Source organism: Carassius gibelio, chromosome A14 (assembly GCF_023724105.1).
Source record: "Carassius gibelio isolate Cgi1373 ecotype wild population from Czech Republic chromosome A14, carGib1.2-hapl.c, whole genome shotgun sequence".
Taxonomy (NCBI): Eukaryota; Metazoa; Chordata; class Actinopteri; order Cypriniformes; family Cyprinidae; genus Carassius; species Carassius gibelio.
This window is the reverse complement of record NC_068384.1, coordinates 9905992-9931566: the sequence shown is the minus strand read 5'-3', so window position 1 is coordinate 9931566 and position 25575 is coordinate 9905992. Positions and strand designations below refer to the sequence as shown.

General features: G+C 38.2%; 1 protein-coding gene across 9 annotated transcripts in view; it reads right to left on the bottom strand.

Annotated features, from left to right (window-relative positions):
• Positions 1 to 25575, bottom strand: part of LOC128027467 (protein diaphanous homolog 2) — a 375948-nt gene that overhangs the window by 326840 nt on the left and 23533 nt on the right. For 8 of the 9 annotated variants that reach the window (XM_052615104.1, XM_052615108.1, XM_052615109.1 and 5 more), the window contains 2 exons: positions 20456 to 20560; positions 14934 to 14954 (listed from right to left, as the gene is read on the bottom strand). In XM_052615104.1, coding sequence (XP_052471064.1) covers positions 14934 to 14954; positions 20456 to 20560 — 126 coding nt within the window. The remainder of the gene's footprint in view (positions 1 to 14933; positions 14955 to 20455; positions 20561 to 25575) is intronic. The other variant, XM_052615106.1, reaches the window with a different exon arrangement.

The following is a 25575-nucleotide window of genomic DNA, read 5'->3' as shown; positions in this document are numbered from 1 at the left end:
ACGAGAGAGAGCAAGATATTTTAAAGATTGACAGTTAAAAGAGAGTGTGTAGTATTTTGTATCAATACACCAGAGTGCTACTTCAAACCTTCAGCAGAGACAGAGCTCATACAGGAAGTGGTCCACTGGCATTGGAGCAGAATGTGCACTTTTCTCAATAGATGAACAAATATTTCTTTAAGAACAATATAATGATCTTCTCTTTGTTTTTGTTTTTTTGTTCTAATTTTAAGAGTAAGGTTTCCCGACTGTTGAATCTTCATTGCCCCCTTTTAATAAAAGGCATATGGAACATTTTTAGGTGGGTTTATAGCTTTGTAAAAATTCCTAACAGCAAACGGCCGTCGGAGTAGAGTGTTGCGAGCTCCCTTTTGGCAGCTCAGAAATCACAGACACAGCAGCGCAGCTCATAACACACCTGGATTTACAGGTGTCTGACTGTCACTGATGTCAGTTTACAAGCATACAAGCACTGGGGACACAAGACCGTCGAAAAACCAGCCTGTGACTAGTGGAGTGATGTGAGGAGATTAGAAACGGTGAGAACCACCTGCAAACTCCCATCTCTCTCTTTACATTCTCCGCCCACTCTACATTTTTTTCTTCTACAGCTGTAAAAACTTTCCATCTTAACTGATTATGGATGTCTTGGGTCTGCTATGTTGAGTTTAATCCCCATACAGATGCTAAAGGGAGCCTAGACAGTGCGAATTGGGCAATGCTCTACACAAAAGAGACATTGAAGGACTATGAGAGACACACACTTCCCACGACAAACACAGAATTAATCAACTGAGTAGTGCAGACTTAACGCAAAGAAAGCCTGCCTATGATTAAATATGAATGTTTAAGGCACTGTGCTGAGGGAACAAACAAACAGCACATTTGTATTAAGATCCCTACCTCTGGTCTTCAAACACGTTATTCAGAAGTGATAACTATCGAGCATCCTTTCATTGATGAGAATTTGATGGCATTGACTGATAAAAGTGTACTACTAAACATCAAAAAAATCGGAATGTTCACCGATCTGTTAAGCGTTAAAGATCCTCCACACTTCGTTGCTCTCCAAACACATTTAATAAATAACTGCCCTTATAATTCATTTACTGTCGCTGCAAAAAGAGATTTTCATTAATGAAATGCAGAGAAGTGGGGAGAGAATGAAAAAAAGAAGCAAACAAACACATGATTAACTTTTTCCAAGCCGAGCTTTTTCCTGTCTGTAATGGCTCAATGTGTCTCTCGTGTTGGAGAAAATTGTGCAAGCTTTCGAATGAAAATTAAACTGGATATTCCACAGTGTATCAGTCAGTGTGGCAAAGTTTTGAAGATGCATAAAACAACCTGAGGACATCAGCAGTTTTCAAACTATGAGGGTCAGCAAAAAAAATCTCCCAGATTCAGACAGACCAATAGCATCTGTTTGTTATTAAGAGCACTCCATCCTATTCAAACATACCTATTCAGAGAAGAAAAAAGAAAAACTGAGCTTCTGAGGCCTTGAATGCATGAATAAGATGAAGCTCCTACTACAAATCCTTTTCAAATAATTACACTTGAGGAAAACATGCGAGCTCTAGTTTGCTTTTTTCCTAGAACTTTGTTAATGCAAATGTACATTTCAGCACAAGAGAATACAAACAATGTTCTAAATTTACTTTGTGATGACATTAACATGAGAAATAGCGGGGATTAAAATGTCATCATTGACTACACAGAAAGTAAACTGCATACATTGTTTATGGTAGCATGGGTTATTCAGTAGATAAGCTACTCATAATATTCTTGTGACTTATGTGTCCTTAGCTTCACCAGAAAATCTAAGGATATTTCTGCCATATATCAAGACTGCACTAATGATCAATGCCACACTTACAAGAACCTTCACACGCCAATTTGTCTAGCATAAACATCCACAAGAAAAATAAGCGCTATAGCTATTCAATCCATCCCTCTTGTGTGTAGCCCCTAACACCACATGCCGCAGTCTGAGAATTGTATTTTGACTCTGGTAAAAATATTTCATTTGAGTCAGAGGATGGGGTGTCTTTGAGAGAGAACATGACAGCATTTTCATGTTTTGGGGAACGACAGATTCCAGCTCCAGAAGAAGTCCTTGAAACACGAACGGCAACAATGCATGATAATGGGCTTATCTAAATTCAGAGACCCATTCGTCTGGCTAATTATTATTTCATTGACGAAGCAAGACAACACCTTGCTTGTCCTCTTTCATCCTTAGTGATGTGCTAAAATGTTTGGGCAAATGTTTGGGCAGTGTTATTATAACTGTAGTAAAAAAGACCGAATACTTTCCACAAAAGGCAACAATAATTGTCTTAACCACACCTCCACGATCCGATTCATTTACTGACTTGCATTTAAAATGAGCGATCAGCTCCTCCATCCATAAAATGCAATAAACCCACACCACTGTTCTGTGGATAAAAGCCAATGGCGGTATCCACATCATTATGTTCCTTTGATATCCTGTTTTCATTGTTTCGAAGAGAAGAGGCTCACAGCTGCCAAATGCAGCGGGTTCAAGCTGTGGGCAAGCATAACAAGGACCCAAAGAGACTAACACTCAGAGCGCTAAAGCTCTCGATGTAATCAAGAGATTTAGCCACTCCCTGAACTCCTACAATCAAGCAGACACATGCTGCAGACTTCAAGATGTCTACAGAGCATCCATTTGACATCAGCTGACCAAAACCATGGCGTAATACTTCCCGAACACAAGGTAAATTCATCATCTAAGGCGAAGCTAAGCGGTTTTAAACAAGGATCACAAAGAAAGGTCCACCTAAAAACAATTACATCATCCACTTCACATCTGAGCCCACAAATCCCATTGTTTTCCCTCTCTCATGCAGAAAATTATTTGTGGGTTGGAGGAGTTGGACTGAATGAGCAGCAGGTTTAATTCACTGCCTTTCATTTCAACAATTCTTACTAAACAGTGGGCTTAAGACAGCAAAATGTTAATAACAAGCTGATGAAAAATTCATCAGCCCAGAATAACACAATTCACCCAAATACCAGCCAAGTACACTAGAATTAAAGTGATGCCACACATGAAAGAAATTTTTTTGGAGAACCAAATCAAATTAAGACGGTTGTAGAGTCCTGATAAATTAATAAATCCATGCTTTTCTGCTGATAAATAAAAAACCTTGTTAAAAGCAGAAATGGGTTATGATTATCAACAACTGGTCAGTCAGGTTGATGAATACATTCAAATACAAAAAAATATATAAAAGAGACATTACTATTTTTCAGATCTTAATTATTAAGATATATTACATATTCATATAGCATAATAAACAAATACATTCAATAATAATAAAAAATCTCACAAAAACTATGCAACTACATAAAACTATACCTTGTTGACCATCATGACCCATTTATGGATGCCTATATAGAAACCTATACAAAAGATTAGTCCATTTAGAAAAGAAGCATCCTAACACATGTGCATTAAGTGCTGAGTAACAGGAAGTGCAAGCTATAAGAACAGAACATACACGCTTGGCCAATGCAGCACATTACTATGCAGCAAGTCGCGCCGTACAGTAGTGGCCGGGAATCACCCCTACGAGGATTAAATTCAGTGAGCTGAGAGAAAGGGGAAGGTGCTGGTTGTGAAATAAGAGAGTCGAGTGCTTTCGCTGTCCTGTTCTCTGCCTCTCGCTCTCTTTTCCATCTTAAGAGTGAATAGGCAGAGGATGCCTTGTTGATTTTACTTCACGCCATCAGAAGCTCCACAAAATCTTTCAGAGGTCTGGAGGCCAGGCAGAAAAATAAAGTGAGGGATGAAAAACTCAAGAGTGGTCGAGTTCACAAGAAGGGGAGGGAGTGGAAGGGCAAAGCAGACAGACAGGAGTGCAGGGCATTCCTCTTCCCATCTGTAGGCCTGAAGGCAGGAAGCAGGGGCATGGGATATGGCTCATTACACCCAGCCTTCTCTTATCACTGCCACTCTCCATGGAGTCATACCCAAACGCAGCTAGTAGGGCACTTAAATTCCCTCTCCACCTCACATGCACACACGCACACGCACACACACACACATTTCCTTTTCGCTGCCACAGATGCTGGGTCTCAGAACACCGCACATCATTATGCCATAATACAATTTGAGCAATCCATGCCTAAAGGACGTTTCCTCTCGAACACATAGCAAATAACCAAGCCATTTCTTTATGTTCTTAAGAGACAGCAACAATTTTCAGATTCTATATCACAGAGATCCACTGACATAAAGATTGCCCATTGTGACACATGCATTCACTTCCATTTGTGCTTTGAAGCACGAACATTACATAGGAAATTGCTCTGCGTCTCGTAACCTTTGTCATTTCAATAGCATATATTTTATTACACTGCAGTGCATACACAGTTTACCACAAAGGATACTTTGCAGAAAGCGCAATGGCAGCATTATCAGGCCAAAACATGACAACCAATCATCTTTCAGAAGCCATTATGATGATCAAGTCCATTATAATGACACAACATCTGGAACAAAGACCTCTAATAGCCAACAGCTGCCGAGTGGATTGACTGCAATTAGTGAGCCACTGACACAACACCCATCCTTTGCTGGAGTGGACAGTGTCATTAAAAGCTAGCTTTTAACAACTTTTAATTAATTGTTAATCAAATGAGTGAATAATTCTTACTATTTGTAATATGACTCAAAGAGTCTATTAAATTAAGCCTGTTCAACATAATCATGTTGGTTACATAATTCATATAATCCATGATATATATTACGCTTTAAAGATGGGGTCCATTAAGTACAACAACAGCTGACTGGGGCCTTAATAAACACAGCAACAAGGTACAAATGAGCTCGGACAGGACAGTCAGAAAAGCATCTGTGTGATCAGACTGGCCAAAGTTAGAAAGAAGACAGCAGAAATTGGGCATCACCAGCTCGTATTGATTTGTAGAAGGCTGGAAGAGACGCTAGTGACTAGGTCTACTAAAAAGCCTGAGGCAGACTTTGAAAGTGTCAGTGAACTGTGTAAGTGGCCTGTTGAGGACGAGACTTTACAGGTATATTGAATATTACATTAAGAGAATCTTCTAACAACAAGCCCAACTGTAATAATAAAAGAGTATAATTTATTCCTGTAATGTCAATGTAAAATTTTAGCAGCCATTCTTGAGCGTCATATGATCCTTCAGAAATCATTCTAACATGCTAATTTGCTGCTCAAGAAACATTTCCAATTATTATCAATGTTGAAAATAGTTGTACTGCTTAATATTTTTGGGTGAACAATTTGGTCCTTTTTTTAATCACGATTCTTTAAAGAATAGAAAGTTAATATTATATGTTAATTATTCGCATTAGTAAAAATATTAAGTTACAAAACATTAGATCAATTGATATTCGAACGTTTCTTGAGCACCAAATAAACATTAACATAATTTTTGAAGGTTTGTGTGACACAAAGAAGATGAAGACTGAAGCCATGGCTGCTAAAAATTCAACTTTGACAATACAGAAATAAATTGCATTTTAAATATATCAACAGTTGCAACTGAATCACTGAATGTGGGTTTCTGTGCACTATATTAATCATAACTAATTAAGAAACTACATAAATGCATTTTAAAGAAAATATTTCAGGAACTACTTTTTGTAATAATGATCTCCTGAAGACTCCCTACAAAACATCTAGGAAAAATAAACACAAAAAAAAAAAAAAAAAAATGGAGACAGAAAAACATGGTCATTAGCTATCTCTGTAGGTCTTTGGTGATCATTAATAAATATAATAACACCAAACAATTAAACTCAATGGTGTAATGTCAGCCGAACAGACAAAGATCCAATTTTATTATCACAAACCATTTATTACATCTAATAAAAGAAGATATAAGGACAGGGAAAACTAAACCCTTAATCCTGTTTTTCTTCTTCTTCTTCTTTTCCAAGCAAGTCCTTTTTCTCAGCACAACAGGGGCATTTATTTTCTCACTCACACATTCAATCACAGATTTGACATTCTGCTCACTTTACTTTTGTTTGACATCATTGGAAGTGTTTAGTTGTTTAAAAAATATATATATTAGTAGTTTTAAAGATTCTTCATATTTTTACATAAGCAATCTGTAGAAATGCCAAACTGAAAAACTAAAACACAAATATTCCAGGTAAAAAAAAAATAAAAGTAAAAATTATGGTAATGCTAAAAAAGAATGGCATTAGCATGCTGAATTTTGGGAATAGCTAAAAAAAGATTCCAGATCATCTGTAGTCGACACTCCAACAACCCTTTTCCACAGAGACCGTGACAAAGAGTGTAAAAAAAGCCCAACTACTGTAATTGGTTTTAAAATTGTGGAATTCATTACCGTTGTGCTGCATGTTCAGAAATGCAAACAGGAAAAAAAAAAACAGTCACTGGAGGCTTGAACTGATCTGCTTAAATAAAAGCCATAGGGAGATGAAAGGCATAATTCAAATGACAATTTTAGCAGCCTTAGCTCATTTATAACAGCAAGTTGAATATGGTTTGAATGTAATTGCTTTCTCTTTTGTTCTACTGGTAGGATATAGACTTTGAGAATGGCCAACATCCAAAAACAGATGAAGAAAAGTACACCTGAAATCTTTCCAGAGTAAAACAGGCACCAGGTAAATCACATAGAGACATTTTTGCATAAAGTTCAAAACAATAACGGGAGTAAAATGACAAATGTTAAACTGAAACGACCTCAGGTTAATTTACAGCAACATCCAAGTAACTAAAGTCCTCGGTTCGTCTTCAAACACAGCATAGTAACAGCTCATCAGACGGTCGATCTTATAGCAACCATCAGTTATATCCACAGAATCAGTGTGCACGAACCATGTTTTCATTGAAATTCTGTCTCATCTCACAAGTTGTCCATCTACAGATCTGTGTGAGGGAAACTCTGTATTCATATTTAGAATTGATATGTGTCCTTATTTGTTTCAGTAACATTTGGCAAAGTCACCCAAAGAAAGAAGTGATAGTATATGGCTAGGTTTAAAAATGGATGTGCACAGAGAGCACCTGAACTACGGAAAGGTGGACGGGGACTGTACAGTATGTAGACGAGAGAGAAAAAGTATGAAACACTTTTAACAATCTGACATTGACTGACATTAGAGTTAGACTTTGCATGAACACATGTTACTCAAGAAGAACTAGTTGAATGGAATTAGCTTGACAGTGTGTTGTCAGCAGCATGTTTTATGACATGATGAGACCAGAGGCGCCAGTATAAATTATTCAGATGTGATTGTATAAGCAGACTGTCGATGTGGAGCGAGGCAGCTTGAGCCACCAAGCGTCCATCGCCGATACCAGGAGCTTGAAGGGGAAAAAACGGAATGTAAATTGGAGACAAAAAAAAAATTAATCGATCTAGGCAAAGTCCGTATGAATACAGTTGGTAGGTTTCAGTTACTTCCCCTCTTTAAAGATCAAACCTCTAACAAATGGCATTGTAGCCAGAAACTGTGCGGTGCAGGTCTGAGAGAAACCCATTAGGTCAATTCCATGGCAACAACGTGTCTTCTTTCTCCATCTCACACACACACACACACACACACACAAACTGCTGTGGAACTTAGTTGTAAAGATACTGACTGCCATCTAGTGGACATTGGGATTTTCTCAAGGCACCATCTTGGTCTCCTCCAACTTTTAGTCTCTCTGCCAAAGGATAGTAAAGCATATGGATTCATACAGAGCATGACTAGACATATCTGAAAATATGCAAACACAGGGTCCGCTATAAATACACTGAACAAAGCAAGAAGAAAAACAACCAGGAAAAGCTGACATTCAGGGAACACAATCAAGAACAAATAAAACTGAAATCAGCCATTTTGAAGGGTTTATTTCTCCAGAGCCCCCTTGAGAAACAGAGCAAGGCAGTTTAAACGGTTTGTGACCCATCCTTGATCAAACCACAAATCGTTAGCTTTGGCCATTTGGGGAAGTGCTTAAAGTGTGTTTGATGAGCAGATAATGGCGGCTTACGGCTGAGCGTCCAAGAATGACGACCATAAAATGTACAGCCACAAGACAACCGCCACACCTTATTAGTGCTGTGATTTGCCGACGGGGCCGCATGGAGTTTCGGAAGGAGACAGCGGGGTTTTAAGCAAGGGGAAACTGTACTGATAGAATCAACCAGGTAAAATGATCTCTTTGACTCCTACCCAATAAGCTAATGAAAAAGTTGTGAGCAGTCAAACACATTGTTCTCCAAGTGCACGCAGTTCTCTGCGTTTACTGTTAAATGTGTCCATACTGTGTTCATGGCTTTATGGTTCAAAAGAAATGATCTAGCTGAACAACCTAATTTGTAAGAAAAGAGCTGTCCAGAAACCATGGAGCATGTACCTAAATGCCCAAAGTTAACGAGGTAACTTTGAGAAAGAAAAACACACCACAAAACTCCTAACTTTCATTAAATCTAAAAAAGAAAAGCAGGGCTCGTACAGCTAAAGTGATGACACTGATGTCTTCGCTAAGGCTGTGGTAAAAATATGCTATGTGCTATAAATACATCACATCTAAGGCTTGAAAAGGGCAAGAACGTGAGGAAAACGGTGTTGAAAGGTGGTCAAGGAGAGTGACGGGACAAACCATTACCAGATCTTCTGACCTCAAAACGACGTGCGAACATACAGTCCCGTCTCGCGCTCAAAGCTGAGAGCAGGACGAAGGAAACTAATTACATCTAGGTGAATGGAGGGTGATCTGATTGACCGCTGGTATGAAAAAAGAGAGACAATGGAGGCAGGACAAGGGAATATATTGTACTAGAGTCGCAAAGACGAACACCAAATGGGCTCCTCTCATTCAGAAGAGGCATACAATCAAGCGCACACACACCTACACACAAACGGGGGCACATCTCTTTTTCCTTTAATATAAGAACACCATGTCCACTCTTGGCTCCCTTTCATCTTCTCTACATCATAATGAGATCCCGCTCCCCTCTTTTGAAGGCTGGAGCACTGACTGTTTGTTTCCCATTGAAAGGAAGGCCACGTGGCATTATGCAGCAGTCAGTCAGCAGGCAATGAGACCTTTTCTGTCACTGTTGGGAGCTGGTATTGACATACGCCGCCAGTCTATCAAGTCGCAATTCTTTACACACTTTCTAGACTGCGTGTCCTATATGATAAGACATTTGTCCTTCTGGTGCGTATGCAATCCCTGCCATGACTTACAAAAGACTTCTGAGAGCTTGTGTGCGATATAACGTTGTACGGAGAGAGAGAGAGCATATCAAACTGTCTGACTGATGTTGGAGGCGCATATATTAGTGTCTGCTATCATGAAGAGTAGCTTTATAAAAATAAAAAAAATGAAGGCCTACTTTACATTACGTTTTGATAAAATAAAAGCAACCTTTAAATCCTGCGTTTCCCATATGAAATCAACAAACCTAGACAGGGTCGGTGAAATACAAACAATTCCCAGAAAGGACTGGACGTAGTATTAAAGGTAAATCAATCGTTTCGTATTTGACATTTGTATATTAGCACCTCGTATGCGAGGTTGTGGTTGCACAAAGCAAGCAACTGAAGCATCAGTCGAGACCCCACAGGAGATGAGGTTAGGTGTTGCGATGAATATTGTGCTAGAAACTTCAATATGCCCGAGCTGGGAGACGCAAACAAAACAGAATTTCATTGGTCTCGGAGTTGATCCCTGCGATACAGCCACTGGACCAACTCGGTCTCTTAGATGCAGAGTCTGAGCGGCTTCTGTGATGAAACTGAGCCAGAAGAGGCAGAAATAAAAGACCTTTATGTAGCATGAGAAGATATTATAACATGGCTCAACCTTATAGGTCAATTACTAACATCTCTGCTTCTATTCCATTAAATTGTCTTCAAGGAATTTTAATGTTAAGGTCTTTTGACAGCATCTGTCTCAATTACTGCAGAAAACTCTTTTGACTTCTACCTCCGTTTTCACTGCAAATTTGTTTCTACCAGCACATTATTACTGGTGTTTGGTAAAGTAAACTATTATAAAGTAAACTACTACAAAGAAAAATGATTATACTGCTAAGAATTAAACTTCATAACTCATCCCCCCAGTGTTTGTGCTGCAGCCATGAATGATACCTCAAAATCACATAGCCTGTTGGGGAGAGGTGTGCAATTACTTTTCTAAGAAATCAGACTTACAAACTTCACCTAGAGGATTATAAAACTGTTGGGGAAAAAACTCACAGACTTGCACAAAAAGGAGAGACAAGCTATATCTACAAAGCAGAAAATCACTGAGTCTTGGACTCTTGTACGGCTTGGGCTTTGTTGTGCAATCACCTAACCACCCAGAAACCATTTAACAATACATTAACAACAATTCATAATTCCTTAGCAACCATAAATACATAACCAATACATATATTAAACAGCCAGCATTGTGTATTCAAACAGTTATCAAGACTGCAATAGCAGATAATAGGGTAAATAAAAACACAGATTCAATGTTGCTATAACTAAAACTATGAAAAAAAAAATGTTTTGATAAATGAAATATATAAAATATATACATAAAAGTTATAAAATAAAAATTTTAATTGGAGAAATATACAAATGACAAAAGCACAAAATTAGTCAAACTGAAATTAAAATAAACTGAAAATATAATAAAGGTTTATATAGTTATAAAGCACAGTAAATTAATAGTAAAACAACACTTCACAGAACAGTAATTGAAAAATTATTAGTAAAACCTGCTGTAAAATCACACGCGTCATCAGTGTCCTTGCACTAATGAATATTTACTGACACGTTCTTTAAACAAAAAAACCCAAATAAAAATCAACTAAGACAAAACAATCACATAGAACATATATTCTTTCAATACAGTTCCTTCATCCTAATTAACATCTATCTATATAGATGATGAGGGTTTTTTCCGATTAATTTTTTTTCCATAGGGCACACAACCTTGCTGCTTTAAAAGACTTCCTATCAAATCAGTTCAGCCTCCAGTACACAATCGCCATTAATGGCAAACTGAAACAAAGAGACCCTTTCAGACTCGGGCGTAGTAGGTGGTAGGATGGGCTGTCCTTGATTTTATTCAAACTTAGCATAGTTAAAAGGGGCACTCTCCAGAGCGAGTAAAAAAAGACATGGTGCACCCTGACTGCAGAAATGATGCTTATAATGAGCCTGTATGGCCATGGTAGAGATGAGCTTTGGAACAGGAATATTCTGGATATGAAGTCTACTGATGAAACAAGTTGAGCCCACACACAAATGCCAAGGATATTCATTTGCCTGGGAATACAAATTCTGTGGACTATACAGAAGCGAAGAGGTAAAAAAAAAAAAAAAAAAAAAAAACACCATGAGGAAAGAGAGGCGATGAGAGAGAGAGAGAAGTCAGTCTACATGAGAACTGTACTGCCTCCAACAAAAGCCTTGGAGAGCCTGTATAGGATATTCAACGTTACCCATAATGCTGCACTCAGTAAAGATAATAGACACAAACACAGTTAAGAAATTATTTGAAGGAAAGTTGTATTCTCACAAAAACAAGCTTTCTTTGGCCATTTTAATACCAAGAAGGTAAATCATTACATTCAGTACAATGGAAAACCTTCATAATAGAGCTCAATCACTTTGGTCAGAGCAAGGTGTACCTTTTCTACAAAAGAAAATGACGTCATTTCGAACATAATCTGGCCGAGACAAGGTTTGTATTGAGTTTGTTTTGGCAGTTCAAACCATCTGACCAAGACAAACTTTCTGGGGCAATTCGTTTTGGCTCCTAAACACATTTGAATTTCCATTGGGGTCCATGGCAGTCAGTCAGTCGGTGGGTGTGTTCTGAAACTCCACCTTCTTTGACGCACAATTATTATTATTTTTACCTGCTTCGTTTCTCAAACTGACTCCAATATTTTTTTTCCCACATTATGCTACAGTTTTCATAGTATGAAACATTCCCACTTCCCTTAAAGGATTATGGAATGGTTACTTTGTATTGCAAACATGATACTTACTCTAACCTGCTCAGCCTTTTCGAACTTCATTTGAAGTATATCGGGGCCTTACATCCCAAAAAATATAACAAATCAGATGTTTTTGATTTTGAAGACACTGTTAACTGAATCGTTAGTTTTCATATATGCACAAAACTATTGTATTATTATGTAAATCTGACTTTTTGCAAGTTTTATTTGTTGCATTTCAACTAATTTAACCAACACAGATGCTGCATCTATTGTGTTTTCCCAATTGTAATGAAACAGCTTTGTGGTGACATTCATGTGCCTTAAACTCATAAATATGACCCCTCCAACAAGACTTGAACACACCTGCAATTTAAATACACATCATAACAATTTAAATACACATCATATAAGACTCTACAAAAATCCTGGACACTAAATGACCAAAATTGTTTTGTGCAAAATAAAAACACTTGTGATGGAAACCAATATCTGAAAGTCATCTTTCTTCGCCAGGGTTTTGCTCTTTTTCACATATTCTTTTCAAGACCCTTTGGTTCCAAAGAAAGTATTTAAGTACAACAAACTTTAACATGACTGTAAGATCCATGCCATTTCACCCGAGAAATGGCCAAGTCTTTGTCCCATGTGAAAAGTAGCTAAATCATTTCTAAAATACAAGCTTTGTCCATTATTCTTTCGCTGACAATACCATGGATTCTCGGAGAGTGGCTGAACTCTAACAGCCCTAGCGGACTCCAGTCCCTGAGGTCTCAGCGAATCCTCTCTCTCTCTCTCTCTCTCTCTCTCTCTCTGCCCATAACTTTGAACGTGTCGCCAAGTTTCCGTGGAAACAGGCAGTTTTTCTTAACTGCTGGGCTGGCTGTGTGGTTATTGATCTCCTCCTGAGGTCTAGAGAGGCTTTGCAGGTCAAGACATGTGACCTTAACAGGTAACGGCGCAACAGTCTTCAGGGCCAAACCCTGTCTGGGTTATCTGTGTGTTGGTTGTGTTTTATTTAAGTAAAGGGAGATGCAGTCTTCCATTTACTCACAGAGGAGCTCATCAATTTCATGCCGGTAAACCATGGGCATTTTGTCTCCCAATCTATTATCCCTAGCCTGACAATCAAAGCACCAACATCTCCGATCAATCGGACATCGCAGAGGGGCAGTAGGTATGCCTATGCCCCCTGGGGTCACCATCATCATCACCAACAATCTGCACTGATACAAAACTGCTGAAGCGCATGTGCCTCAGCAGCATGCGGACACACTGACCAGCGAATGTGAGCCCTGTGAGAGCGTGCTGGAGAGATTTCATCCCTGAGGGAGATGTGGCTCAGGCAGGTCGGTCTGCCTCCAAACTGCACTGACAGCGTGGAAATAGCAATCTGCCCAGTGAGAGGCCATCATCTTGCCCCCCACTCAATGTAGTTTCCACAATAAAACCCAATAAAGGTGGGATATTGGGAAAGAGAGAAACAGAAACAAGGAGAAGGAAAGCGCTGACAGCTTCCCTGCAAGCCCTCACACTCTCCCATCTGTAGGAAGTGCATGCAAAAGTCAGAACAAATGGCAGGAAGTGCGGGAACCTCTGAACTGTGAGAGACTTCTAAATAAGAGGACTTGTTTGTGGTGCACACTGTCAGACAGTTCTTCGATAGAAACAATCCCAGAGTAAGCTTCCTGCTCGATCCTAAAAAGTGATGCAACATTAGAAACATACTTCCATGCTCATCAGCATCAAGCATGTTTTGCTGCTGACAGCTTATAGAAAAATCACTCGACACGCAATTCTATGCCAAGCGGCATGACAGCATTGATTGAACGGGCCATTTCGCTAAAAAATAAATGAGTCTGTTGCGGCAGCTTATTGCTGTATTGTAAATAACAACATTTACCTGCGCTACCTTATCCTGAAGCTTCCTCATGTACATCTACGGGCCTTTCTCATAGCACAATAAAACGGCATTTTAAATGACAAGTGACACTTGCGGAGGCAATAACGGAGCCCCTCTAAATAAATAAAATAAAACAAATAACAAGCAGCCTCCTATGGGCTATGGGACTGCACTACATGAGAAATAGTAGAAGCCAGTCTGCAATTACAGCATCACGGAGCTGTGAAATGAGGAAACATTGCCATAGCCCAGACAGTATACATTTATAAAGATTATTACCGTCATTTTGGAGAAAGTGGGGGACAAGGGGCAAAAGTAAGTGACAATAACAACATGAGCAGCTATGAACATTTCAGAAACAATAGTGACACGCTGTAATGTGACTGGGACAAAGACATGGTTTTGCAAATGGGTTGTGCCGAACGTCCAACTGCACTGCAAAATGGAACATATTTAAAGGATGGGGGGGTGGGGGTGCACTCAATATCTTTTCTGCCACTCAATCAACATGATACGTGTGTGTGTGGGAAAATCTAATTAAGTAATACATTCTCAGAACGCTGTCTGGGGGGGAAGAATGAACACAATGAAACCCATTTAGATACAGAACATTAGAATAAACAGATTAGATCACAGATTATGATTATTTGCCTAAAAACTATTGCTCATCCCTGGTGTTACAATATTTAAATGCTAATATCTGTTAGGCAGTGATCCATTTCAAAGAAAAACTGCTTAAACTAACAAAAAGGGTCCTGGTTTATTCTCAGAGAGCGCAACTGAGAAATCAGTCATTTCTAAATGTGCAATTTACATGCAGAGATTGGGAGAAGAAAAAAAGGAACTTTTTCAAATGATAGCCTATAAACTAAACTAATGCTGACAATAAAATAGAAATCAATGGCCATAGAGATTATTTTTCTAGATATAAAAAAAGAAAAGTAAAAAAGGAAGAAGATGATAGAGATAGATACAGCTAAAACAGAGAGAATGCACAACAATAAATCAAAAGCGAATAAATAATTTTGCTACTTACCGCAACTTTGCTCCCAGTTATCTGCATGCAGTGGTCAGCGGAGGGTAGTTAATGAACAAAAAGACACAAACAGCACAATCATTAGTAGGCCACAATCTTATACTTATATGGCTGACACACTGGCCCTCTCTGCTAAGCTGCCTACTCATCTGAGAATTACACAACTTAACAGGTGGAGAGAGAGGGTTTAGATGAACACTAAAGACAATGTCTGCCATTCTGATCATTGCTTAGAACATACGGATCATGATGAATTTATCTCCAATTGAGTGTTTAATAGTGGCTCTCTGGTCTCTTACTGGTTTTGCATAACGACTAAAAAAAAAAAAACATCTGATGAAATGATTGAAGCAAAAATTTCATGTTGTAAAGGATATAACATAATTAGGGCTGGGCTATACATCTAACGATATGATCATGCGCATCTAGTCAGTAAATCCAGTTCCGTGATTATGGCTAAATCGACAGACAGAGCCGCAGATCACTGACAAACTACGCAATATCACGTTCATATTGCGTATTCGTCAAAGGCGATAATGAATGCGATATTGCGTAGCTTGTCAGTACTAGAAAAGATCCGCATGATCATATCGTTAGCTATATCGCCCAGCCCTAAACATAATGCCCCATCTCAACATGTTTCTATGTTCTCAACATGTTTCTTAACATTGTTTCTAACATTTTGTCTACTTCATTTAGTCTACTTTCTATATTAAGGGAATTTTTTACAAGCAATACAAATGTCCTCAAATAATCATCACTCAAAATTTTATAAGAATTTAATAATTTTTTTGTACAAAATGAACCCAAACGTGGTATTTTATTCATGAGCAGATGGTCTCCTAAAATGCCTCCATAGCCCAAAAATCTATCAAATGTCACTGCTAGTTTCTTTCAAGTGTCAAATTATACATCACAGCTCAGAGATTAATGAAGTCAGCATGTTTTTTTTTATTTTCTTGACCATGGCATGATGATAATTACTAGGATGAATATTTAGTTTTTTTGTTTGTTTTATCACTCTCTTTCTCACTTTGAGAGAAGAATAGTGTTTTCAACGGAAATTGATGCAAGAGCAAATTTACCTCAACACTTAACCGAATGCATTTCTAAATTCAGTTTCTAAATCTGATCTGCTCTTTTTGTTTTAACTTAGCTGGCCTTTGTTTTTAACAAACTCACAGAATTACATTTTTTAAATCAAGGTTTATGACTATAATAAAGTCAGTTTTAACAGTGTAACCTCTTGATCAATAGAGTGCTACTTTCGAGTCCAATTTTACACATCCCAAGAAAATATGCTCAAATTAATCGTTAAGGGTTTGGGTTTTGACTCAAAGCAAAGAAAAAGTCACCTGCTTTTGCTATCACCAGACGTGCTGGACAGCTGCCAAATATTGTTAGCACTGTGCCCTGTTTGGCTGGGCTTGATGAATGTTGTATTTTTTACTGCAGCTTGATCAAAAGAACAGACATTATCTTGAAACCACATAAAGAACTGTCAGGGAGGAGCCTGAGGGGAAAAGCTGCTGCTAACATCAATTTACACAAACTTCACAAAACAACACCTCATTGTCACTTTACTGTGGTATTAATGCTAGAAAGTGAAGAAAAAAAATAAAAAAATAAAAACTTAAACCAGATGATGGAAATTGTTGTAATGCAGAATAAGGCAGTCATTTATTATGGTAATTATGAAGAAGCTCTATTATGAAGTAGCTCCTGTAAACAAACTTCTGAAGAAATGTCATCATATCAAGATACAGGTATTTATATCCTGCTCCAGCTCTTCTCATGACCATCAAATACTCCAGGATACAAATCTATCATTTAGTTATTTATTTATTAGCTCCTGTATCATAGACAGGATCAGATCATCGCTCAGAAACGATTACTAGAACTTGTGCTGTAATTAAGTTTCCTTTCCATTTCAAAATCTCTGTTATACCACAGTATTGACAATGCTCAGGTGACTATCCTGGGTAAGACTTCTTTTCCTTCCCCCTCAAAGACCCTGGCAAGATACATTCTGTTCCTCACATTAATCATTTCATTTAAGTTAAAACATTGGTTTTTACAGTTAAGCAAAGTCAAAGCTTTTCATAACACTGACAGAGCGAGAGGGAAATGACTGTGTTAGTTGCAGGCATGCTTTGGCACTCATGAGGACAACGACACACCTATCAGAGACTGAAAAAGAGAGAAAGCATTTCATGAAAAGCTAACGGTCAAGGACGTCCGCAGAGGATCAAGGCAACATTGGTTTTCACTGCATGTGGCTTACAGTTATGCTCAAGTTACATGCTCCCTGCAAAATCATTTATCAAATGGCATTTAGCATTTTTAAAATGACATGAAAATGAAACTTACAAAAAAGATACACGTTCAAATAATAATAATAAATAACATTGAATAACAAAATTACATAAATTATTATGTTAAAGCAAGACACCCTGGATTCTTAATATTGTATGCCACCTCCACAAGCAAAGACTGATTACACAGGATCAAAAAAAAAAAATGCATTTATTTTTTTTGTGGAATTATGTAAATATTTGTTATGTCAAACAGCTTCATGCGTGATGTACTAATTAAAATATTAATTCATTTTTTACTTATTTTTAAAAAAATAAGTTTTTGAGAGGACTATGTATTAAAATATTATTTCATATATATTTGAGTAATTAAATGCAAAGGCATCTTCCCTTAAAAAGACATTATTGTTTGTGGAGGCAGTCATTTAAAAGTATCCTACTGATACCCCCTGTAAAGTGTGATGAGGGCTCGTAGTGTTGCATGCTGAAGGACTCAAATGGATGCCTCCAAGAAAATGATTTTCTCAAAAAAAAAAAAAAGCCATGCAAAGGACTTAATGACTGATAAATATGCATTTTATATATTATTTTTCTTTGGCAAATAGCTATTCAAAAATGTTCAGTGTGAACAAACAAAAAAAGGTGTGATCACATAATATGATGAAAGCATGCACAAATGTGTTGCAAGGAAAGAGGTGTTGGCTGTAAATAATAAAAGGAGCTGTGAACCATGGGAGCTGCAAGTTTCTGTCAAGCAAGCAATAATATCTGAGCTATCAAAGAGGACTGGTGTGAAACTTCTCTATTCTTCTGTCCTTCTTTTATTTCATCACTCTGCCCTCCTGCCAGGAAGGAGCTGTGGGAGTCTGCCGCACACAGACAGGCAGGAAGGCAGGCTGCAACAGGAGTGGATCGGATGGGTTTGTTTTCCCACTAATATTTGCTCTGTAAAGCTGTGTGCTGAAACACAATCTACTGTAGGCAGATCGGCACACTCGGAGAGATAGCAGCAGATTAAGTGGGATGGATGGACTCTGCTCTCCATTCTTTTATTTTGACGGGTTTTGGTTATTAATGTATAGGTGTGCAGAGGACGTCTCTGTGCTGTCTGCTCTTGGCCCCTTTCACCCCTGCTAAATTACACCTGCAGTGGCTCAAGTGCAGACCATGGGCCTCCTCTAACGCCAGACCACCACATAATTACTCCCACTCGCCAACCAAAGAGAGGACACCGAGACGGACAGCACAGGAGGGACTTTCTCTGGACGTGTGTCAGTGTGTGTGCAAGCATTAGTCTGTGCAAGTCGCAACTCAAAAACACCCTTGGTAGCTACTCGACATACAAAGAAAGTGCATTTGCACAATGATTCCGAGAGTGATCTCTGGGAGGTAAACAGAATATGACGTGTTTGTTTTTTTTGTTTTTTTACTGTGGCCAAGTGAAAAAAACATTTGTTTGCAAAAAAAGACCCTGTCATCTCATTCTTCTGACAGCTACGATATTTTTAAACATTACATAAGTCAATATGGAATCAAAATCCATTTGTTTCCTCACTAAATATTAATAAACTAAAATAAACAACAATGTTGTTTGTGATCTTTTAGTAAAATAACCAGGGTTTCCACTCTTTTTAAATCTAATGTCCATTTTAAACTAATGTCGAACGTCAAATTTAAACTAATGTCCAATATTTTTCTGTGCTTTCTGAATAATGAGCTGAGTGCAGCTAGAAAAAAAATCATAACCAAAATGTCCCATCTTTATTAAAAAAGAGAAAAAAAAAAACTTTCAGGCCTGGAAAAGAAAAATTACAGTGTAATTGTATTTGAATGAGTGTGGAAACCCTGAAAAGCATTTTTCAAATTTAATTCTTAACATCAGCAATTTTTCAATCTCTCCCCTCCAACCAGTTTTGATAAAAAAAAAATGAGATGGATAGAGGCAATCCTACTGGTTTTTCATTTCCATTTTACTCCGAAATAATTTGTGGATACATATACTGTTTCACATTGATTGCAAATGTTCGTCAGCAGAAAGAACGCTCTTTGATCAATAAATATCAAAAATAATAAAAGAAAAGGGCACTTTTGAATTAACCAGAGAAGACTTTTCTCCACCTATAATAGTACTGATGCTTAAAGTTAAATACATGTGCCATATTCAACAATATCATAAAAACAATAATATAATTTTAAAAAGGCTGAATATTTGCACAAAATCGGCAGTATGCAGATATATTATGCAGCTTGGTTAGTAGCTTGAACTGAATGTTTAAAAAAGGAGGAGATCTCTGGGTACTAGAGTTGAGCATTACAGGCAAAAGTGTGTTGTGCCTGTGGTAAACATCTCTTATCACATAAAAGCACATCTCTTCCCTAGAATGCAGAGCGCACGTTCCAAACCTCGTCCTTGTTGTGAGCTCTGTGTATACTGTAGCTTCCACAGTGACATGCACGGTGACGGTGAGTGCCTCTGGTGGTGCTGAGGGGGCTTCAGGGGTGCAGAGAGAAAGGAACCCCCTCCCCCTTCCTGCTTTGAGATTACAATACTAATATGTGAATCATATTTCACAACACATGCCAGGCTCGCAGGGCTGACAATGAGCCTGCCACAGAATTCAATCATCTCTGATTATCATCATTATTAATAATGCTGATTAATTATCATAGCCGGGAGGAAAGCTAATGAAAACGGATGCTGAAGGCCAGCCAGAGGAGCCAGCAGTGGAGTGGTTGAAGGGGATTGTGGGGTTTACATGGAGTCTAACCTCAGCAGGACCTACTTCGTAAAAGGAATGAAGAGAATTCGCCCCAAAAGCCTTGGATTACCCCACGAGGCTGTGGCATTCTAGCTTGTATTCATCTGCGGTGATGAAAGAGCCATGTTTCAGCTTACGGAGCAGAGACAGTGATGCGTACCAAATTCTAATGAAAACTCGATCCCTAGCAATATGAAGCTTTTGGAAAGTGCAATACAACAAAAGCAGCCCGATAAGCACCCAGGGGAAAAAAAATACAAAATAAATAAATAAGAATAAATAATAAAAAAAAGAGGCAGCAATCAAAGATTTGGGGCTTTAGGCAGAAAGCAGATCAGGTTAAGCTCATTATTCCATAGTGTCTCGTCATGTGGTTCATCCCCGCTCTCTCCTCTGTCTGTTTCTTTCTTTCTAAGACCGGCCACCCTGTGTTTTGTGGCACACTTACAGATTTGGCTGTTGCAGAAATGTACTGGACCACCATCTCCCGTTTAGTGCTCAGGTCCTTCCCTCGCAGGGGGGCCTTACGCTCTTCATTCAGGTTCATGTCCTCCTGTAGAAACAAACAAAAATGCATTTAATATATATTATTACAAATATATTACATTAAATATAACAATTTAATTTAAAATATTTCAATGTAACAGTACTTTTTCTTCTTTTTTGGAAATAAACTCTCTAAAAATTGTTCTCGCTGTACATTCATGACCACAGTAAGGACACTGTCCTATAGAGCCAAGGTTAGACAGAGTAATGAATCCTTGATATATGTTTATCTATTTCATGACAAGTCAAGGAGATGTTGAATGCACATAAGAGTCTTTCTCCTGAGATACACCCAAGCTGTATTGCTATGGAGCCATGCTGCCCTCTGGTGAAGAGAAAAGGGAATCTTTTTATCCGTTCAAGTCCTGTGAGTGTGTGGGTGTCTGAAAAGAAGAAAAACTTAAATGACAAACAATGACTTAAGGAGGAAAGGGTGAGGGTTGGTGATTTCAAAGCTACTTGCACATCTATTCACCCAATCTTTATTTTTTTTAATTGAAGGTGCCACTTAAAAAAGCCACTTTTGAAAACAGTTACTCTGTGCATTTGCTACATCTAGCAAACAGCACATTCACTGAATTGGTGTTAAAGCGAAGGACATCTTTTCAAAGATGAACATTTCAAGTTTTACATCAAGCCACTGTCTCTCTGCTCTCCCCTCATGTAAAACAAGGCTTTTAATGAATCAGCGTGCCCTGTTGATGTGGTATCTTAATTTGCTCCTTAATCCAGTTCCCGCTCTCCAGTATGATTTACCCATCAGAATTAATTATGTCCTCAAATCTTGGAATTATTAAATCAAAGGCCAGGACTGGCATAATTCGTTCCTTTTATGGAAACATCTGAATCCACTGAGGCAAAGGTATAAATAAGTGCCTTTTTCCTCTTCAGCTACAATTTGAGAATGGTTACATCATACTCCAACTCGAATCTCAGTGGCAAGGAAACTTTGTTAAGTTATCCACGGGAACAATAAAACTACCAATAAAGACCATTAAAAATAAGACAATACAATGTGTACGGCAAGCAAGTCTGATCTCCCAAGGGCACAGAGGAGGAGTGCCAGGAAATGGGAATCAGTAGATCTATCTTTTACTTTAAATTGTTGCAGAGAGTGGCCAAGTTTCCCCAGAGAAAAAAAAGGCATAATTTTTCATGTTTGATCTTAGTCAATTGGGTTATTTTGTGGTGGGCTACTGAGGAATTCTCCAAAATAGAAGCCATCGGCTTAGGTTTGCAAGGACAGCCGGAAGAGCACTTATCAATCAAAGTGCCATACATCAAAATAAGCCAAATGTACTTTTTGAGAGTCCAGCGGCATATACAAAGCCAAAAGTTGAAGGAGAAGCTATTTCCCTGTCAATCCAGAAGACAACAGGATTGTCACAATTATGCTGCCACTTATATTTAAGTACATCTAGCGTATTTACTAAATAACTAAAGTACATTCTAGGCAAAAGTCCCCAAAAAAGCTAGAAGAATGAAGAAATGGCATCTGAGTGTGCTGACCAAATACTCCCCAAGTACAGTTTGGAAAGAGCGGATGAGAAGCAGTTAGGGACGTGATTGCAACTGCAGGGGTAACGGTCTGACCTCATCAATCCCAAAGTCCTTCTCCAGACCAGGCGCATCTCTGTCTATCTGAATGTTAATGGTGCTGGAGGTTAGCCTGAATGATGATGCAAACCGGAGGAGCTGGCATGTCACATACTGCCAGCGCTGTTTCTCAGCACGAGAGGCATGTTAAGAGCCCTCACCCGTGTCTTAACACGCCGTCACCCAGCTCATGAAAGGATTTACTGCTGTGCATTTCTATCAGGCCTCAAGTCCAGCTGCACACATGCACACACAATTGCAAGGACAGCGACACTGGCTCTCTCTCTTCATGCATGCATTAAGGCGAGACTATCATATGCTTAGTGCCACAGCCACTAACCCCCTTCATCAAAGAGCTGGGGTTTTCATTTGTCGAAGAGCTCCTGTGTTTACCCAAGCCCTTTGATGACTGACCACATTAGTGCACCCTTACTTTTCTTGCACGGAGCCATGCGCTGCACTGCAATCTCAGAGATCTGCCCACCTGCATTAAATTGTGTTTGGGGAGGGCTCATTTATTTGCATTCGGTCAATTCTTCAAGTTTGTATATTGAAGAAAAATCTCAAATTTAGCCTTTACACAGATGATGTGAATCGATTGCTATGTGCGCCATGAGCATGCAGGAGGGGAACGCGAGTATGAAAGATCTCCCACGGCTTCATATATTAGGCTGAATGTGGTTTTGTTTTGTGGCTCATGAATCATTTCTATATGGAGACCAAGTGACTAGCTGATCTATAACCTCAATGTCAATGGCGGCTGGAAGACCAAAGCTTTTTTCCCTCAGTTGCTACATTATGATTATTATTCTTTTTCAATAAAAATAAAAAAAAAAGCAAATTCTGCTCTGTACAACATGTTTCAGGCCTGTAAACCTGTCTGGCTTGTCAAGCAGCAAACTGAAGCCCAGGTTTAATGTTCCGCTTTACTGAGAACAAAAACAGCAATTGGGAGGTTATGTGAATGACAGGCAGTAACTAACGCAACAAAAAAATATGGAGGACCAAGAGTCTCTGGGGGGTGCAAGATTGGTGCAAACATTTGAAACAAATGAACAAATCAAACTGATTATAGCCCATCATGTCAGAGAATGCTGGGTAATTACAGAAATCATGCTGTATGACTCAAGCCATGTCCACACATACACGGGAGTTTTTCCTTCGTCCGTTTCTCAAAAAATCTCCGTCCACATGAAAACCACAGAGTGTAGACGAAACTCTGTAGAATGTTCCATTCCACCAGCGGCACCCAACAGCATCCCTGCGCTTCTGCCACTTCAGGGAGAAAGTGACTCGGCACTCCCTTAGATTCTAGCTGTCGCTATGGCAAATATCAGCTGCTTTTAAAAAAAAAAAAAACATTGTACATTAAAGCTGAAAAATAACCTTAACGATGAAAACAATACTGTACATTCACTAGTCTAGTGATCATCAAATCCTTTTAATTTGTTTATTTTAAGGACTTTCTTTTAAACTCTTCCCTTTTTTCACAAAACCTTTTTCTTTCTAGAAACAATGTTAGTTTCAGTTGAAAATGTTTTAATTTCAAGTGTTAGCATATAAACACTGAATTAATACCAACATATGAAATTAAATTTCTGACAGCCACTTTCTCCAAAATTGTTTAATTATGACAAAGACTCAGCAATGCATCATGTTCAAATCTAGATCATCATGTTCGCACTGATAGTTCACACTGATAGTTTTTGCAGTGGATTGCCCAACATTGTGTTCTTTTATTCCACTTTGATCTCTCTTTCATTGTTATTCTGTCTATTTCTGTGTATCTGTGCTTTTGTCCAGTTGGAATTTTCACCCCAAAATGGCGACCACGCTACCAAAGAACCACCTAGTGGTCTTCTATACTCTTTGTGAAAACGCAAACGCATGCTATGAAGCACTATCAAGTGCATGCCAAACCAACAGGTGGCAATATAATCTCGACCATAAAGACATGTTGGCCAATCAGACACCTGAATTGCAACGTCTTTTGTCTGTTGTTGAAGGTAATTTTTTAGTTGAAATTGATAAACAGGATTGCAATATAACAATAAGTATTTATGCAATACAGATTAAAGTGGCTTCATAAATTATTTGAAAAAATTTAAACTGCAAAACACACCTGATGCAAATTCTTTGCCCTTCATTTTCTATAAGCAGAGTTAACAAACCCTGTTGTATTTTCTTGTAAGTTATTAAAAGAAGGTACACCGACATCATGTGCCAAACGGCCAAACCACATGAAAAAGCTGCAGTTTTGAAAATAACCGTGTTAGTGTGGACAGGGCCTCAGATGTACATATGACCAGGCCACATGGTCACTAGCACAATACTTTCGAAAACAGGTGAAAATAGATATAGGGCTTACATTTTAAAGCTTAAAAAAAAAGACACACTATCTGCCTAAATGCAATAACATTAATGGAAATTAAGCACAAAGGCAAAATTAGACACCAGGGTTCTACCATCACATAATACATTTTTGTTTTTAAATGACGACCTAAATTTTGTCTATTTGTCACCTGCTTCAGAAAATAATTTAGCACAGAAGTCAAATGGACAACATTTCTTCTACACCTCTCTCAATTTCTAGTTTTCTCATTCACAAAGAAAAAATAACAACATAAGCTAGCATTCAAAGATTTTTAGTTAATATGACGTTTTTAAAAAGAGATTATGATCAAAACCTGTTACAAAACAGCATTCTAGAATGATTTCTAAAGGGTCATGTGACACTAAATACTAGAATAATGGCCACTGACTGGCTTTGCTATACATTAACAGTAATGAACTGCATTTTAAATTGTAATAATATTTCAGAATATCACTGTTTTATTGTATTTTAATCAGATAAATGCAGCCTTGTTGAGTATAACTTCTTTCCAAAAGCTCTTTTTTTAATCTTGAAGACCCCAAACTTTTGAAGGTAATGTAATCCGTGTTTTTTTTTTGTTTGTTTTTTTTATTTTTTTTTTTTTGTTGTGTTCAATTTGACTAAATATATTTGATATTTAAAAAAATTCCTAATTGTCCACCAAACCATATTATATCAAGCACCTGTAATTAAATTTTAATTTGTCTCTTTTATTGAGATTAAAAAACATCAATATCAATAGAATTCCATTGCGAGCACCACCCATAACAAAACAGAGCTTGTTCACCACAGATGGTAAGCAGTCCATTTCCTCACATAAATGCTGCCTCTTTTGAAAAAATCGGCCAAAGAATTTTGCTGGTGGGGAGTCCAGTAATCTTTCGCCCTTTGACGCAAGTACAGGTCAATTATCAATGTGCATGCGATCAACCTAATGAGGTGTACTATTCACTGTGGAGCCTGGAAGGCAGTTTAGAGTACATAAAATGGGCGCTGAAGATCAGTTCTGCTCAGGTGCTGCGAAATTGGCAGATTTTCAGATCTACAGACAA